This window comes from Crocodylus siamensis, chromosome 1 (genome assembly GCF_052110815.1).
Source record: "Crocodylus siamensis isolate JL-2025a chromosome 1, ASM5211081v1, whole genome shotgun sequence".
Lineage (NCBI taxonomy): Eukaryota > Metazoa > Chordata > Crocodylia > Crocodylidae > Crocodylus > Crocodylus siamensis.
Window position 1 is genome coordinate 57,593,510 of NC_143395.1, and position 18,547 is coordinate 57,612,056.

Genomic DNA, 18,547 nt, shown 5'->3' on the forward strand with positions numbered 1-18,547 from the left:
CTGTTTTCAGCTTTTAACAGATTTAGTCAAACCAACTGTAAATTCCATTGTTAATAAAACAAGAAAACCAGAGTTGCCTTTTCCTCCCTTTCCAGAAGGATGGTGATTTAAATATGAAAGAATAAGCCCTAAGAGGCCTCTGAAATGCCTCATCCAAGTTTCATAATTTCATAGTTTCTAGGGTCAGAAGGGACCTGAGCAGATCATCTAGTCCGACCCCCTGCCATGGCAGGAAAGAGTACTGGGGTCAAACGACCCCAGCAAGGTGTTCATCTAGCCTCCTCTTAAAGACCCCCAGGGTAGGAGCCAGCACCACTTCTCTTGGAAGTTGGTTCCAGACCCTAGCTGCCCTGACTGTGAAGTAGCGCCTCCTGATATCTAGCCTAAACCTACACTCTGCCAGCTTGTGACCATTATTCCTGGTCACTACTGGCAGTGCACACGGGAACAGGGACTCCCCCAATGCCTGCTGGTCCCCTCTGACTAGTTCATAACAGGCCACTAGATCCCCCCTCAGCCTTCTCTTGTGGAGGCTTAACAGGTTCAGGTCCTGTAACCTCTCTTCGTAGGGCCTGCCCTGCGCCCCCCGATCATGCGAGTGGCCCTCCTCTGGACCCTCTCCATGCTGTCCACATCCCTCTTGAAATGCGGCACCCAGAACTGGATGCAGTACTCCAACTGCAGCCTGACCAGTGCCACATAGAGGGGGAGGATCACCTCCTTGGACCTGCTTGAGATGCATCTGTGGATGCATGACAGGGTACGGTTGGCGTTCCTGACTGCATCCCCACACTGCCAGCCCATGTTCATCTTGGAGTCAATGATGACTCCAAGATCCTTTTCCACCTCTGTACTGACGAGAAGGGAGTTCCCCAACCTGTAGGTATGGTGCCAGTTGTTCCTCCCCAGGTGCATCACTTTGCACTTGTCTGTGTTGAATCCCATCCTATTCTCATCTGCCCACCCTTGTAACCTTTCTAGGTCTGATTGCAGCCTACTCCTCCCTTCTAGCATGCCTACATTCCCCCAAATCTTAGTGTCACCAGCAAATTTGAACAGGGTGCTTTTTACCCCCTTGTCCAAGTCACTGATGAAGATGTTGAACACTGCAGGCCCAAGGACCGAGCCTTGCAGAACCCCACTACCCACATCCCTCCAGGTCGAAAATGACCCATCCACCACCCCTCTCTGGGTGTGGCCCTCCAGCCAGTTGGTGACCCAATTGACAGTGTGGGTGTTGACACCACCGCCCCCCAGTTTCTTAATGGGAACGGGGTGAGAGACAGTGTCAAAGGCTTTCCGAAAGTCCAGGATAAGTAAAGAAGAATAAATTCTCAACTACATAGTACCTTTTTATCTTCTTTGCTTGCTTTGTTTCCTAAAGCATAATTTAAAAACAGAACAAATCAACTTAAGTAGTAGGTGATTCCAAAGAGTTCTTTTTTTCTTTTTAGACTGTTTTGTAGGAATAGAAAGAAGAAGATGAAAAGAAGGGAGGAGCTGACACATTTTGCACAAAGGCAGGATTGAGCAGTTACCCGGGGATGCTACGTTCTTTCTTCCTGCTTGTGTGAAAACAGTGTTAACTATTTACTCTTCTCCTCAGTTTCTCTGTAATTTAGAGAACATTATAGATATGGCCATGGGCTGTGAAATATTTTTTTGGCAGAATCCTAGATTTAGCCTTATCTGACATTTGATGAGCCAGATTTGTCTTTTCGTGGTAGGCCCAAAGCAAATAAAAAAGATGTAAGCCCCCTTCTTCAGGGAACCATCACTTATTTGCAGTCAAAGGGTTTTCTCCCAAGCGCTTGCCTACTTTCAGTTTCTTAGAACAGGAATGGCCATTAATATTGTTTGTATATCCAAAAAGATGTCCAAAAACATAGGATAGTTCTTCGCAACAAACTTGTTTTGCAAAACACATATGATCTCTCTTTCATTTAAGAGAGATATCTTTTGAGCCTTTTTCACAATCATAGAGCAGGTACACTTTGTGTCTGCATACAGCCTTCAAGGTCTGTAGATTAGAATATTTTGGGGGAATGTTGTCTGTTTCATTCTCCTTTGCATTTCAAAGCTAAGTCTGGATGGCACAGAGCCTGTAACTTGGAGGATTCTAAGGATGCTGTTAACTTTAAAACATATTAAATCTGTGCAATGTTACGTCATCATAAAGTGAGACTAGTTTCAGAACTAGGCTGAGACTTAATGCTAGGGTGACTATACATCCTGGATTAGCCTGGACAGTCCTGGATTTCAAAGGCTGGCCCTGCTGGACAGTCAAAATTAAAGCATGCATCTGGGGTGCAGGGTACAGAGCACAGAGGCAGAGTGGCAGGAGCTGTGAAATAGGAAACCCTAGCAGACAGCAAAATTGCCATTAACACTAATTGTTACTTCACAGGTGATTGTTAACACCTGTGAAGTAAAGAAAAATGGGTCATTAATGGGCTATTGATTCCCTGCAGTGGGGCCCGGGGACAGCTTCCCGAATTTCACATATGGTTAGGGTGACCATATGTCCTGGTTTATCTGGGACAGTTCCAGATTTCAGAGGTTGATCCTGGCTGGCTGCTGAGAATTATAATTCCATGGTGTCCTGGAAACACAGTGTTGTGGGGTGCAGTCTGGACAGGATTTGGATCAGCACAGAGTACTTTGCAGGTGGGCAAGCAGGCACCGTTGCCTGTCTGGCATGCAGCCCTGCCCTTGCCAACTTGTGGGAGTGCAGGGGACAGGTAGGGCAGGGCAGGGCAGGGCAGCGTACCAGATTTCCCAGATGATGTCCTAGATTTTTGGCATTTCCATATGGTCACTCTACATATGGTCACCCTACTTAATGCCATCTCATATCTGCAGAACTGTGATTTGCCACTAGAGGACCTAGCAAGCAGGGGTGTGGGCAGGGGCTCTATCTCTCCTATGGGGTGGGAGAGGAGAAGGGAAGGTGGTATGTAACACAAAGACAGCAAAAACACCATGGGGGCTGTGGCTTCCTTCACTACAATCAGAATTCACCTAGAGCCATGGGTGGGAGGAAGAAAGTCTTGGGAGGAAAAGAAAACCTGTTTGATGTGAATAGGCAGAAATAAAGAGAAAAGAGTGAAAAAAGGAATTTTTAAAAAAGGTACCAAAACCTTACTTGTGTTTCAGTGAATTGGGCTAGCACTGAGGTGGAAGCATTGGGTTAGTAAGCACGCCAGGACAGAATGGAAAGTCAGTAGTCTCCCTGCATGCCACACCAGGGCCAGAGTTGGGTTAGCACTTGCAACAGGGCAGAGTTGAGACCCAGCAGGCTCATTTCATGCATATCATACCAGGGCAGAGCTGAGACTAAGTTAGCTTGATGCATGCCAGACCAGGGAGAGCTGAGACCCAGAGGGTCTCATTTGTGCTAGTTCCCACTTGAAATTTGTAGTGTTTAAAGACATACTGCTTATGGTTTTGGTTTTGGCTTCCTGAGGCCCTGTTTCTCTTCCCATGCACTCTTGCATTAGTGGAGACAGTTTTTGTTTCTCATTAGCAGTGAATTCCAGAGCATCTTCAGAGAGGAACCCTGACCCTACAATTCATTTCTCTACTTGAGCTGAATAAACTAGATCAGTGATGTTCAACCTTTTGGCTCTGCAGGCCAGATGAGTAGCGTGGGATTCATTTACAGGGCTGATTGGGCTCTGGGGCCAGGCATCACCCCTTCCACCATCCACAAGTTCCACTTCACTCCTTCCCATGCTCTGCATGTTGGGATTTGTTCCTGGAGGACCGACATTTCCTGCACTCAGCCCACCACACCCAGATTGGACCCTGGGGCCTAGCTCCATTCCTGCTAGGCCATGTACACTATGACTGGGGGCCAAATCCAGTGTGCAAGACTTCCCATGGCTTCCCATGGATCTGGAGATCTAAGAGCAGGGGAGTGGTACTACCTCTCCCTCACCACCTGTAGAGAACCCCATGGGCTAGATGACATGGCGCTGCAAGCCAGATATGGCCAGTGGTTGAGCAGCCCTGAATTGGACCATTAGACCATTCTTTGACTTCCTAGGCATGGTGTGGTACTCGTCTGTTCTCTTAGGGCTTTTTGTCTGCAGGCATCGTGTAACTTGATTTTATAAAGTCTATAGCTATTTGACATCAGACTAATTTATTTATTAGTTTTGAACATTAATCTTTAAGTTTGCATTGGGACTAATATAATAGGCATACTTTAAAAAAAACACGGTAAATATATATTATACTAGCAAATTGCCCATCGAGCATGATGGGGGGGCAGTGGGCACAGAGGCCTGTGTAAACCCCTGCCCCCAGCCTCAGGTCGGGGTCTGGTTTCCCTCCCTTCCCTACCTGCCACTTCAGGCTCCAGCTTGTTCCCCCTTCCCTTCTGTCATTTCAGGTCCTGTCCCCCCTGTCCTGCTACTTTGGATGTGGGCCTTTGTGCCCCCCCCGCCCCGGCTCCCTGTCTCTCAGGAAAGTGGGGGAGGGGGGGAGCGTGCATGTGCCGGTGGCTAAGTGCACAGCCATCACTAACCTCCCTAGTCCCTTCCTGCTCCCCTCCCTTCCTCCCCACCCTTCCTTCCTTCCCTTCTCCACCTCCCTGGTGGCTGTTGTTGTTGGGGCCTGCTCCGGCCCCTGGATCCAAGGAGCAGGGCAGGGGGGAGGTTGGTGAGGCCAGCACTATGCCGCCAGCTCCCCACCCTGCTGCAGGCTCCAAGGAGCAAGGCGGTGGGGGCAACAGCAGCAGCACTGGCCTCGTCCACCGCTACCCCATCCCCTCCATCATGGCGGTGCTCCGGTTCCTACCATCCCCCTCTGCCTCAAAGGAACAGGGCTGTGGGGGTGGAGGCACACTGTCCCTGCTATCATGGTGGTGCTCCACCATATGTCTCAGTCTGTTGGAGCACTCTGATTGGCTGCCGAGACAACCAATCAGAGTGCGAATAAAGCATTACAGACAGACAGACAGACTAAGGCTGATATAACATTAGAATATTATACAGTGTGCACTGTTTCTACAATAATATTTTTAAAAGCATTTATGCAAAAGTCAAAAATAATTCTAATGAAATGTGTAGTTTTGGGTCAGTTGCTTGTTCTGTCACTTTTATAATAAAGCAATAATAATATTCTCTTACATAACACTTCTCTTTCACAGATTCCAAAAGGCTTTACAAATTGCATTTTACAGATGGGAAAGATAAGGCATGGGGAGCAGAAGTGACTTAGTCATGTTTAGCAAATCATGGGCCAGAGCTAGGAAGTGAATCTGCAACTACTGGGTGTATCCAGATGAACATGGACATGTGGTATGCTGTGTCACAGGCCCATCTGTGGCACTGGAAATGCCAGTCATGCAGGCATGCCCTGTACTGCTAATTTGCAGCACAAGGACATTTTTTGACACCAGGAGATCCCAATGACAAAAACCCCACGCTTTAAAAAAATCGGCAGTGCATGAGGTGGCAGCATGTGCTGCTGGAAACTGGAGCCTGGCTGGCTGGAGCCACACTTCAGCTGCTGCTCAGGCTCCATGATGCCAGATTGCCATGGCTGCAGCCCCCAGAGGCCCTCAGGACCCCAGATAAGGCTTCTGAGGTCAACCCAGGTGCTGACCCCAACCTCCCTTACTTCATTTGGGGCAACGTACCACATGCCAGAGCACATGTGCATGGGTACTTCCTGGGGACAAGCAGCAGTGGCACATATTGTGCTGTTGTTGTTTGTCTCTCAGGAAATGCATGTTCCTGCTCATGGGATGCATCCCTTGAGTCCGAGGCCAAATGGATTAACTATTTGGTCACCCTGTTTCCTGTTAATCCCTAATTATCTGTATAACAGACATTACATAATCCTGTTATTTTTATGGTAGTCTTCAAATGGTTGATAATGTAGAAAGGACATATACAGTTCCATAGCCTTAAAATTCCTCTTGTTCTCTTTCAAAAAACAGGTAGTACTTTTCCATATAGGCACTTCCTTATTAAATGGAATTCATCTTGCAATATTGGTGTAAAGTAATACTCCAGGCGTGTATAAAGAGATATTAATGGAAATATTTTTTAAATCAAAAACTAGTTCTTGAAGGAGACAGATTTCGTGGCTACTGGGAGAAGATAGTGTTATGAAATTCTATAAGGCCTAAGAAACACCACAAACCTTGTCATCCTCTATGCTAAAGAGTTTACTTTTTAAAATTTGCCATCATTAATACAAAGACAGCAGCAAGTCCATGTAAATTATTATAAAAAATAACCCCCTGCCCCCACCAAACTACTCTTACCATTTATCCTTGGGGGGAGGACAAAGAGAAGAAATGAAACACATGGTGGGTGCTATTCGTTCTGCTTAGTGCTCTTCTGGGAAGGTGTTCAAGTACTCTGGTGGTGAGGATAGCTTAAGAACCTGAATAGAATATGGTAGGAAAAGGAAAAAGCACTCGGCACAGAACATGTGCTGTCTACAACACGGGCAATTCACATGTGCTGACAGTGGGGAGGCACAACTCCACCCACCTCCCCACTCCACTGCTGCTGGGTGTTGGGTTTAGCTGGGCTGCAGCCTCATGTTCTGCCACTGGTGCAGAAATCGCGCTGGTGCCACTGCCCCCACTTCTGCTGGGCCCTGGCTCCAGCCAGGCTGCAGCCCTGTGCACTGTTGTCATTGCAGAAATCTGGAGGGGCACATGCCCCTCCATCCATTGCCAGTAGTTTACAATATAAATTCCAATGTGCGAGTATGGTACTTGCAAGGGACTACAGAAAAAACCCTTCATATGTAGCCATTTTACATTAAATGAACCTAATTTCTCCCTTATCAGTATTTTAAAACTGAATGGTAACTTACCTGACTGGCATGAGCGGGAAAGTGTGGCAAGGTGGCACACCACTGAGGTCAGTTGCTGTCAATTATGTAAGTGATATCTGGGCTAAGTACAGACAGTCAAAAGCCTCAGGCTGAATCAATTCAATTTTTCCAGGTTAATATAAACTGCGTAGTTTGAACCGAGAAGCAAGTGAACAGACATTTAATTTTGATTCTGGAAACGCAGCCATATGCCTGCATTGGCTCAGGCTAGAGGCCAGGGGGTGCTAGAGTACGTCTCCCTTCCTTGGCTGGAGCAGGTAGCTTGGTCCAGGGCTAGCCTGCCCAACCTGCAAGGGTAGGGTTGTGGAAGGGTAGCATCCTGGGATGCTGGGGGATTGTGAGTTAACTTGAATCTGGAGGGGATCTGGGACAGAAGTTCAATTAACTGATTTAACCTAAATCAGTTAAGTCTGATACAAGATCCATCAGGGTTTATCTTAAGCTGTTTTTGGCCATTTTGAAAGTGGTTTATGTGCCCTGAATTTCTGTTGTTTTTCAACCAATTTCCAATCACTTATACAGGTTTATGTATAATTTTCCTAGCATTACTTATTTTGAATACATGACAGAAGGAAAGGTGATTTACATGCTTTTATTAGGTCTTAAAACATAAATGTTAATCAAATACATAGGACTGAAAGGCTACAGCTCTACATGACCTCCTTTTCCTGAACAAAATGGGGAGGCTCTCTGCTCCTTTTTCAGTGTGCTGGCTCCTGTGCGTGGCCTTACAGAATCTGGCTCCCAAATTTTTGAAGGGGCACTTCTGAGGATTAAACTGCTGGATATTTTATGGTTAAGGAAGCATAAAAGGGGAAATATAATTCACAAGAAACACAACTGCATTGCCAGTGTCAAAATACTTCTTGTTATTCCAGGGAGGTGCAGTCATCTGTGGTTTACTTTGATTTCAATATATACAGGAAAAGTTTCATAAAGCAGAGATCTGTTGTGCTAGTCTGATAAACAGGACAATGTGAGTTTAGTCATGGGTTGATGTCTGAGCCCTATTTACATCAGTGGGGCTTCGTGCATGGTACAGAGTCTGTCTATCTCAGGGACAGGCAATTATTTTGGACAGAGGGCTACTTAACAAGTTTTGGTGAGCTGTCAGGTGCTGCATAGGTAGCCCCACCCCTAAACAGTTGCCCCACTCCCTGGTCACCACATTGAGACCGGAAGTCCTGTCCCTAACCCCTGACCTTTGCCCCCTGAAGTGCCTCCCCTTGCTGGCCCCCCCAGTACTCCTTTTGGGAGGTAAGTTGCCATCTTAGAACCAAAAAAAGCCTAAATCAGATGCTAGAAGTCAAACTCCTAGTATAATTTATTTTAATTTTATGACAAAAAATAATTCTTATGACTTGTGATTGTGTACTGTATATAGAAGGGATTGCATAATACCTCAAAAATAAAGTGTCAAAAATAAAGTTATATTGTGTGGGAGTGGGAGGGTTGTGAAAGGGTGTGGCTGTGTAGGGTGGCATAGGGTATGTTGGGGTATATGTATATGTTGATGGGGGTTGTGGGAACAGGGTGTGAGGAAGCATGGGGGGTGTAGGGGCACCCCACATGCTCCCCGCAAGGCGGGGAGGTCAGGGTGCTCATGCCTGGTGCAGGTACCTGGTGGGGCATGGCTCCAGTCAGCGCTGCACGGGGAGAGGGAGCAGAGCCTGCCATATTGCCAGGGTTTCCCACTGCTCACCTGCAGCTCCAACACTTGCAGTGGAAGCCCCGTGTGGGACTCCATGGGGAAGCAGGGGGTGGGGCTTCTTCCACTCTTGGCAGAGGGCAGGGACCTGTGCAGTAGGCAGCAGGGGAAGCAGCAGGCTGGGCTTCCCCCACTGTGAGTGCTGGAGCTGCAGGTGCACAGTACGGAGCCCTGGCAATAGGGCAGGCTCTGCTCCCTCCTCCCCTGCAACGCTGGCTGTAGCCATGCCTCCCCAGATGCCTGTGCTAGACATGAGCATCCTGACCAACCCACCTGCAGCTACTGCTGACAGCTGGGGCTGCACACCATGGGGGGAGTGTATGGGAGGTCCGTACACCCCCCACCCTTGCACCCACACTCTGCCCAACTAAGCTCCACACTCCCACTACCACTCTGGGCACAGGCTCTGTGCTTCATTCCCACTTCTGCCCACCTGCAACTCAACACCCCCTCACCCCCCAGCCCCACCGCTTCCCTACCTGCTGCCCCAGGTGAACATGTTCTGGCTGCAGCAGGTGCGTCTCATGGAAGCTGCTGGCTGGGCAGAGCCCTTCTGCCCAAGACGGTGGGAGTGAGGCCCAAAGGGTATGTTATGGGGTTGTACACGTGGGAGCCTCGCTGCCACCCTTATGGGCAGAAGGGCTGGGTGGCGTGCAGTTCATTGGAGGGGGTGGGTGCTGGGCCAGATGAAGTGCCTGGGAGGCTGGATCCGGCCTGCGGGCTATATTTTGCCCACTCCTGGCCTATCTGAACAGATCTGCGTGCAGAATTGGGGTATGTGTAAAAATGACTTCTGTCTTGAAGTGGGTGGAAGATAAACAAAAGAGTTTCAATATTGAAGATAAACAGATGAGATGTACATCTATCTATCAGACACTTCCCCACCCTAAAAAACATTCACAGTTCAGAGAATGGAGCCTGTATAATTCATGATGTGCACCTGCCAGTGTAGCTACTGGTGAGTTTTCCAACACATTTTTTAAAAACTAATTTGCCCTTTTTTAAAAGTACTTTTCAAAAGGAAAGGCGCAGAACTATGCAGATAGGTCTAAAGTAACTGAACCAGACAAAAAGCTGATCTTGTACATGCAATTCAAATAAAACTTGCATTACCTTTAGAGGGAATTAATGCCTCACACGTCATGAATATTCAAACCCTAAGTTTATATTTTCCTTAATGATGACCCTAATTTCCTCTTGCAGGTTGCATAGGTAAAAAAATTGAACAAATATAACAGAATTTGAAACAACCTTTATCTCACTACTACTATTATAGTTTAGAAAACTATAATGATAAGGCAGTATTTTCATTGTTGTCATTGAAAATGTGTGTTTTTGTTGTATATTATGGTTCTCTGTTACTTCATATGGGTACTTTCAAGTTGGAATTTCATGTTGTGTTAGTACAGGAAAACTGTTCCTACCCGATATGGATCACGTTTGGCAGTGCCTGTAAGAGTAAGTGTGAGGCATATCTTTGTTTGTGAATGAAATACTCCACATTTCACAAGGGCAAGCATGGAGTCCTACTGCCTAAAGCATGCTTCCACTAAGCCTGTAAAGTTTTCTACCTGAATCTTTGGGAATCATTGACCCACCTGAGTTGAATCCTATGTGAGCTTTGTTGGGTTTGTGACATAGCTATAAAACTTAGGGCTCTTTTGCTATGCTGTGAAAATGCACTTTTCCCCCAATTTCATTCATATAAACTTCTGGAATGAAGAGTACCCCTTAATACATACTCTTTGGTTCTAATAGCTCTATGCACATTAGGAATACTACCCTTTAGAAGTTTATAGAAAAAATATCTAATGGTTTCTTGAATGACCTACTCTAGCGCTGCATCAGAACACTAAAAAGAAAATGTTTTGCTAATGGTAGGTCAAAGTAATGTTGTCTCTCTGTATTTTCCTGATGCATTGCATGGCGGTTCAGAAGCCACATTACAGCACTGTAATCTTTCATCAGAGTGTTTGTTTGGTTGCTTAACATCTGTGGATTGTTAAGATAAGTTATTACACAGACCTGCTTTAGTTTAGATTAGTTTGGACCACATCCCAGTATATTCAATCAGGATATAATTCCTGCATGCTGCTAGATTGCTTGCTCCAGATACTTCTCTAAAAATGTTTTTCAATATACAGATTTCTTACTGAAACTGTTATGTCACCTCAAGTCTTTTTTTTTCCTGCTAAGAAAATCTTTTGTTATTTTTCCTTTTGGACTGAACATAGCTCAAGGCAAACATAGCATTTAATAGCTAAATCCTGAAGAGAATCCTAAACAGAGATGGTAGTGTAGCTTCTATGTGAGTATAATACAGATTTCCTTCATATGTAATCTGTGCTGCTTGGTGTGTATGCTGTGTCCGAATGCAGCTATGAGGAAATGTTTTATTTAATTTCACATATAGTATTTCTCCCTTTTGTATTCTGCGTGTGTCTTATTCCTTTACTGTTACCACTTGTTTAAGTTTCATATTTTTGTCCTTAACGACTAATTCTGATAGCCAAGCAGAATAAAATTAGGTAAGTTTATATTAGTAAATACAAAAAAAATTACTTTGGATTTTTTATTTTATAGGTATATTTAGATCTGATATATTAAATTAGGGATGTTGTTGGTCATGGGCAATTACTGCCTTTTAATTTCTGCGATATTGTTAAAAATCAAGATTTCTCTTATTTAGCATTCAAATTTTCTTCTAAATATCTTGTGTTATAGTTTGATTAAAAGAATTACTCTTGCTAAAATAAAGGGACATTAAGAGCTTTTTAAAACTATTTCATTTTAGTTTGAAATGTGCTAGTCTTTTCCTGACATTCTACATGTACTGTACTGTACTGTACTGTACTATTTAAACTATTCTGGAATTTTAAAAATCTTTTCTGTCCCTCCATCCTGTTTCAAAATCAGAATCCCTAAGATGAAGAAGATATGGCATAATCTCACGAAAAGAAGATTTTTGTAATGTTTAGCATTTGTGGTAAAAGGGAAGCAGTTCTGCTTATTATCCCACTGAGGCTTATTATGCTTCTATTTTTGACACAGGACATGTTTGTGCAGCTATTGGAATAATTGTAACTTTTGATTAGAAGCTTTTTGAATTAATGAAAGCTATTTTAATGGCTATTTCATCATCTTCCTCAAAAGAGGAAAAATCAAAGCCTACTTAGTGTTTAAAGACACAATGTAGATATGGCTGCAGGGAAAGATATTTGATCCCCCTCCCCCCCCTCAACCCCCCCAACCAGAGTTCAGACACTGGTATAGAGGTTGCATACTTGTTAGTCCAGTTATATTTTTTAGAATATTAATGTATTTAGGACCTTCTTAATAATTATGAATTGTGTGCTATATACAATGGCTGAAAATATTTTTCCTTTTATTGATGATATTCAAAGAAAGTTGATACTGTCATATCCACAGTTTACCTACAGTTTATTTCCTATAAAATGGTTTAATTCAAATTTCTTATGTTTTAAATGTTCAGTGTATATCTGTCCCTTTACAGAAAATAATAGCTAAAATATGAAAAAAGAATAGTCCTCTCAATATTAATTTACATTTCCTTTTTTTTTAATCATTATTTTCCATTGTTTTACCCTTCAATCTCTGCTCATGAGATTCTGGTTTTTGTCTTCTACCTATTTTAGCTTCCCTGACATCTCATTTTGAATTTCGTCATTCTTCTTTTTTTTCCCTAAAACTCCACTTCTTTCCCTAATAATTTTTTAACTTTAAATGCTCTTATTATTTTTAACCTACAGTACAAACTAACCCCAATCTTGGTATAATCCTAAAGTGTAGGCTTGGGTTTTTTGTTGCTTTTTAGGGCTGCTAGAAGGAAAAAAAGAAACCCTCTGTATAGAGATTCTGTAGTGGTGATATCCAGTGACTGGAACAGTTGTTCTTTTTTTTTTTTTAGCTTAGAGATTTTATATATGATCATTTTTTGATTTTGCAAATGTTTGGTCTTTTTATTTAGTAAGTTTTTTGTTTTGTGAAGTACTATACACAACTGTGCATTTCACTGTTGCATTTAGTCACGTAGCAGTAGATTTTTTTTTTTTTTAAGCTTCAGTCTTACAGCATTGGTAAGTAGTTATGTTTGCCATAGCTGAAACTAGTCACTATAATTCAGATGTTGATGTTATATTGTATAAAAAGAAAAGAACAAGGAGAAATACTGTAATAATGCCTGCTTCTTTTATAGTTTGCACTAATGTTGTGATTGAAATGGGACAGTTAATTGGCTTGAGCTTTATAATCCCAGTTTCAAGTTTCTCTCATGACTGGGTAGTTCCATCCTGATGTTTCTTCCACATTAAAAGATTTTCTAAATTCTATTAAAAAAATCTCCAGCCTTATTATAAATTACTCAAAGAGGCCCAGCACTGGGGTAGTAGGGTTTTTGCAGGTCAAGATTGATGTATGTTGACATGACATTATGGAGAAGCTTGCACAGCACTTGCTTGCATTATGCTTGCCCCTATTCAGTGGAATTAGCACTTTCAAAAGCATGTTATGAGCACTATCATGAACAGTAACATCACCCAGTTAAAAAAAGGAGGGGAAACACTATATTTGCACACTAGTATAACAAGCATACAATGTTCTCAGGAATGCTGATAGACTTCTTTTTTATCTTCAATTAGGTTATGTGGGTATGCAATTTATGTCGAAAACAACAAGAAATCTTAACAAAATCAGGAGCATGGTTTTTTGGAAGTGGTCCACAACCATCACCCAGTCAGGATGGAGCGCTAAGTGACACAGCTACTGGTGGAAGTTCTGACGCACCTAGGGAAAAAAAGGCGAGGCTTCAGGAGAGATCAAGGTCTCAGACTCCATTAAGTACAGCAGCTGCCTCATCACAGGAAATCTCCTCTTCTAGCGTACAGGCTGACAGGAGGAAAGGAGCAGAAGTATCACAACAAGCAATGGGCCTGGAACAAAAGCAAGTTTCATCCAGGTCTAGAAGTGAGCCCCCAAGAGAAAGGTAATATAGTACTTCCTTAGACCCTCTTTATAGATCCACTGTACATGACCTAGTTTCTAAATAATATTACAGATCAGCATCTTTCTAGGAGATTGCTTCTTTGTCTTGCATGCTTTTAAGAACACTCACAATTAAATGCAATAATATGCTAAGATGTATGTTGTCTAGACTCTAGAGTATGCAGTACATTCTATGCAGCCAAAGTTTAGCCAGAAAATTGTAAAGCAGGTAAAATTTTACATGTCCTAGGTATTAATGTATGCAGAATCATAAGCTACTCATAAATGTCACTGTTGTGCCTGTTGGGATTTTAAAAGCCATTTCATAACTGAAAGGAAACTTTAAAAGGTAGTATTACCAAAACTTGACCTGACTGTAATGAACTTAGTTATTTAAGAAGCATCTCCAATGTTCTTACATGTGCTGTTTCATAGTTTTGCCAAAAATATCATGTTACCCTCCAATAATTACAAAATAATGGGCCGAAAAACCTCATTCACATAAGATAAACATAATAGTAACTATACAATATAGAACTAATAGCATTTTGTATTTGAAAATAAAGCTATTCATAAGCACTTATAGTAATTAGTATGGTAGTGGTTGATAGTATTGCCTGGCTGTATGTTGTAATGAATCAACTAAAGAGGAATCTTATGCTCTTCTGCCTATTAACTGGAAAGTGATAAGCAAACCCAAGAGGGAAGGATTGTGGCAGTTGAAAGGTTGGTTGGCGAACTTGAGGGGCAGAGATGAAAGCAGCTTTTTGTGGGGACTGCTAAGATGGAAAGTTCAACTGGGTAAGGGTTATCTGCATCTTGCTTACCTGTGGTTAGGTCTGTCCTGGTTAAAGAGGAACAGGATTCCATGAAAAGTGTAGCAAGACTGGTCACATAATGTAAGCAATCAAATTGTCACCCAACCTGACTGAAGCATCATTTCACTTTAAAACTGGTCTTTTGTAACCATCACTCAGCTGGAAGGCAACAATAGACTAGAAAAGTTATGTAATTACTATAGAAGATCCATTTGTTTTACATGCTTAATAGACTTTTTTTTTCCTGACCAAAGGTAAAGCAACAACAATAGTCACAAATTTGCCCATTCATAAAATATTTTTAGTAACTTTTCATTTTATTTTAAAATGCCTTTAAAATTGCATTGACATACTTGCTGCAGTTTTCAACACAGCATTCATAACCAAATGAAAGTGGGTAATTATCTCTCTCTCACACAGTTGTGACCTCTGTCATAAATTGTAGGCCCACATATAAACAGTAATGACTATGCATCCTTGATTTTTTTCTAATCTCCAATCTACTGCCCAACTGGTTTTTACTTTGTGCACCTATATGAGATGTTTATTGTGCAGTAGACTAATTAGCTGCACAATAAATGTTGTGTGTCTATATGTGCACTCCTATTAGCTTGGAGTGAATTAATTTACTCTGCAGAAGGATAGTACTTGTAAATACAAGTATTATTCTGTTGCGGAACTTTTAATCTTCAGCAGCGCATGTATAGACGTTGCCCCAGCAGGGCAGGAGGGTGCTTCACTGTGGGGGCTTCCTGCCAGCTAGCCCAACACTGAAGCACCCTTGTGCCCCAGGCAGCCCCTCTGCAGCACGTTGAGCTGGAGGAAGCAGCCCTGGGTTGGCAAGCCTACCCCTTGGGCCCCCTGCCAGCTGGGACTGCTCTGACCTGGCTCAATGTGCTGCGCTTCTGGGTACACAGGCAAACGGCATGCTTAGAGCAATAAACTGAAGCACTGGAGTTTATTGTGGTGCATTAATATGCATGTGTAGACATGTCCACTGGGACTGTCTTGCTTTCTAAGACTGAATAGCTGGAAATGGGTGCCATTTTTTAAAAGAACAGAGACCTATTTAATGTTATTTTTCCTGTCTGTCAGTACAGTTGTATAAAACTGAACTCATGACACTGAATGAACCCAGCACATGTAAATATGCTGAAAAAGGGCATACTTTTCAAGCAACTTCATTATTGTGTATTCTGGTTATATAATACAGCAAATAATTGTCCTCTTGCATTTCTGAACATTGGATATTCCATTAATTTGTTTCAAAAGGCCTGTTCTGATTTTCTTTATCTGTAGATGCCAATGATATTGGTACTTGTTTTCTTCAGGGTTAAGTAAACTTATGTAAGATAGAACAAATATTTTTCTGGATTGATTCTTTTGTTGTATACATATTAATTCTCTTTATGCTACTACATGTATGAGAGAGCTTCTGTTTGCGATTCATGTACATAATGCCAGCATGCTTGAAATGTGGTATGTGAGTCATTAAGCCATAAACTCCACTTTTCATTGCTGCTGGGTAAAAAATGGATAGGGAAGAATTGTATTACTCTGTTATCTGCTGTATTTCCAGTACTGATATATCTGATTCCTTAGTAAATTCAATAACAACTAATGTTATGGTCACAGATGATTGTTTTGTTTATCTAGGTTTTGTTGATTTTTTTAAATTTTGTGTAATTTTATGCATTAATTATAGGTACTAGAATATAAAAAGTATTATGTTTACCTTACCTTTTACTTTCTGAAGGGATTGGGAAGGAAATAATGATAATGACGAAAAGATTCATTGTTAGTAAAGTAAATGCCTTTCCATGTCTTTTTTCCATAGCTTTTATTGTTTTTATTGTTCCATAGCAAGAACCTATACAGCTCCAGTATGTTTTGCTTCTCTCTGTACCTTTTTAATTATAAAATTTGTTACATTATTGTACAACTTTTCATGGTAGGAAGAAGACACTGTTGGTTTCAGAACAGAATGGAAAAGGAGGTCTCAAAAGCGAACGTAAGCGGGTGCCAAAATCCTCACTGCAGCAAGAAGGACAAACTGATGACAGAGAACGTAAAGAAAGGCATGACAGTCGAAAACTGGAGAAAGGAAGGTCACAAGACTATTCAGACTTACCAGAAAAACTTGAGGAAGGCAAGATAGCAGATGAAGAAAAGCAAAGAAAAGAAAATGAATATCACACTCGATATAGGAGTGACCCAAATCTGGCAAGGTATCCTGTGAAACCACATCCTGAGGAACAACAGATGCGTATGCATGCAAAAGTTTCTAAAGCACGGCATGAAAGGAGGCACAGCGATGTCGCTTTGCCACATACAGAAATGGAGGAAGCAGAGGTACCTGAGAATAAATTAGGAAAACGCTCTCAATTACAGGGAACTCAGGACAGAAAAACTCTTGTGGAAACTCAGAGATCATATTCTATAGATAGAACAGGCGAAGTACGAATTTCTGTTTCTAAACAATTTGCTAATCATAGCCCACCAACTCCCAGACATAGTCCAGTTCCAGTAGAACACCTTGAATCCAAGAACCATGATTCCTTTAAAAAACAGAGTCGCCTTGATCCTAGTTCTGCTATTCTCATGCGGAAAGCGAAGCGGGAAAAAATGGAAACTATGCTAAGAAATGATTCTCTTAGTTCTGATCAGTCAGAATCAGTGCGGCCATCCCCTCCAAAGCCTCATAGAGCAAAAAGAGGTGGAAAGAAAAGGCAGATGTCAGTTAGTAGCTCAGAGGAAGAGGGTGCATCAACACCAGAATATACTAGCTGTGAAGATGTGGAAATAGAAAGTGAAAGTGTCAGTGAAAAAGGTAAGATCTTCATGTATATTATACATGTGTGGAAAAACATATGTGTATCATGCTGTCACCTTTACATTTTTAATCTTAATCTATTCACACTGGAGAGATTTTATGTATCTTGAATTTGGAGTGTAATCTGTTTTTCTGGTTTTTGCATTTTTAGAGGAGATATTTCCAAATGAATAACCATGAATGATTATTCTCTCCTTCCCTTCCTTTTTTTTTTAAAACTCTAGAAGGGCATTTGGTTTCTACACCTTGTGGTAGCTGTTCTCATTTGCTCGTTGTTACTTTATGATATTTTTCAGTATGTGCAGTAATTTCAGTGAATGGAACCAAATACTTACAAAAAAAATTAGTTCTGCAAAAAATCAAAGATCATTAGACTTAGGATTCCCAGAAGTCCATTATGTTTAATAAAATACTAAGGATCTGCCACAATGAAATGTTTAAAAGTGGTTAATATGTTTTAAAAAATAGGGTATTATTTGGGCAAAATGAGTGGTCACCTAAAAATCCTCTTTCTTTAATTTAAGAATTTTCTCTGAAACCAAGAAAAAATGTTACCACCCAGTTTATTCAGTTTGCTGTTATTTTTTATGGTTACACTAAGCAGTGATAAATATTACAATGTGTGCCTTTTCTGTGCACTTAAAAAGTAACACAAAAGAAGAAATAATTTAATATTAAAGCTATTGAGACAGAATAATCTGGAAGGGCTGTGACAAGCTGGTGCTTTTCTCATTGTTACCACAACTTGTTTTTCAATGGCATCCAGATCAACTCAGTGTTTTCTCAGTGTTTAAGAGGAACTAACAACTTTTGGCTCTCTCATGTGTTTTGTAACTTTGGAGTTGTCTGTGGATGTTTTTTCTAGTCCTAATGTCAATGACTTTGTCTTTTATTGCCTTTCATGTCTTGACATTGTTTTTTTAACATGTATTTGATTTTGATGCGTTTAAAATCTCTCTGTATGTATCAGCCATACTTATCTTCTTGATTCTCCCCAAAGGTCTCTCTTTATGTTGCTAAAAAGGGACATCACTTCTTTCTTCATGTGTAATGTAGAAATACTTTGTTTGAATAGTTGGTTGGTATACCTTTGAAATCAAGTGGTTCCTCAGTGATCTGATTAAGACTCAGCCAGATCTTTCAGAAAAGTTTATCTTAGAATGTGTATATAGAAGCTATACTTTTCTAGATTTGAATTTTTCCTCATCATGAAAGGTTCAATAAAGTATCTTAAATAGATGTCACATTTGAAATATTTTGAGTAAAAATTGTATTAAATCTACAACAAAAATGTTAATTGCAATTTACATGGTAGTATAGAGA

General features: G+C 41.7%; 1 protein-coding gene across 24 annotated transcripts in view; it reads left to right on the plus strand.

Annotated features, from left to right (window-relative positions):
- Positions 1 to 18,547, plus strand: part of RIMS1 (regulating synaptic membrane exocytosis 1) — a 564,390-nt gene that overhangs the window by 246,044 nt on the left and 299,799 nt on the right. For all 24 annotated transcript variants that reach the window (XM_090034746.1, XM_090034752.1, XM_090034757.1 and 21 more), the window contains 2 exons: positions 13,231 to 13,574; positions 16,347 to 17,221. In XM_090034746.1, the coding sequence (XP_089890872.1) occupies positions 13,231 to 13,574; positions 16,347 to 17,221 (1,219 nt within the window). The remainder of the gene's footprint in view (positions 1 to 13,230; positions 13,575 to 16,346; positions 17,222 to 18,547) is intronic.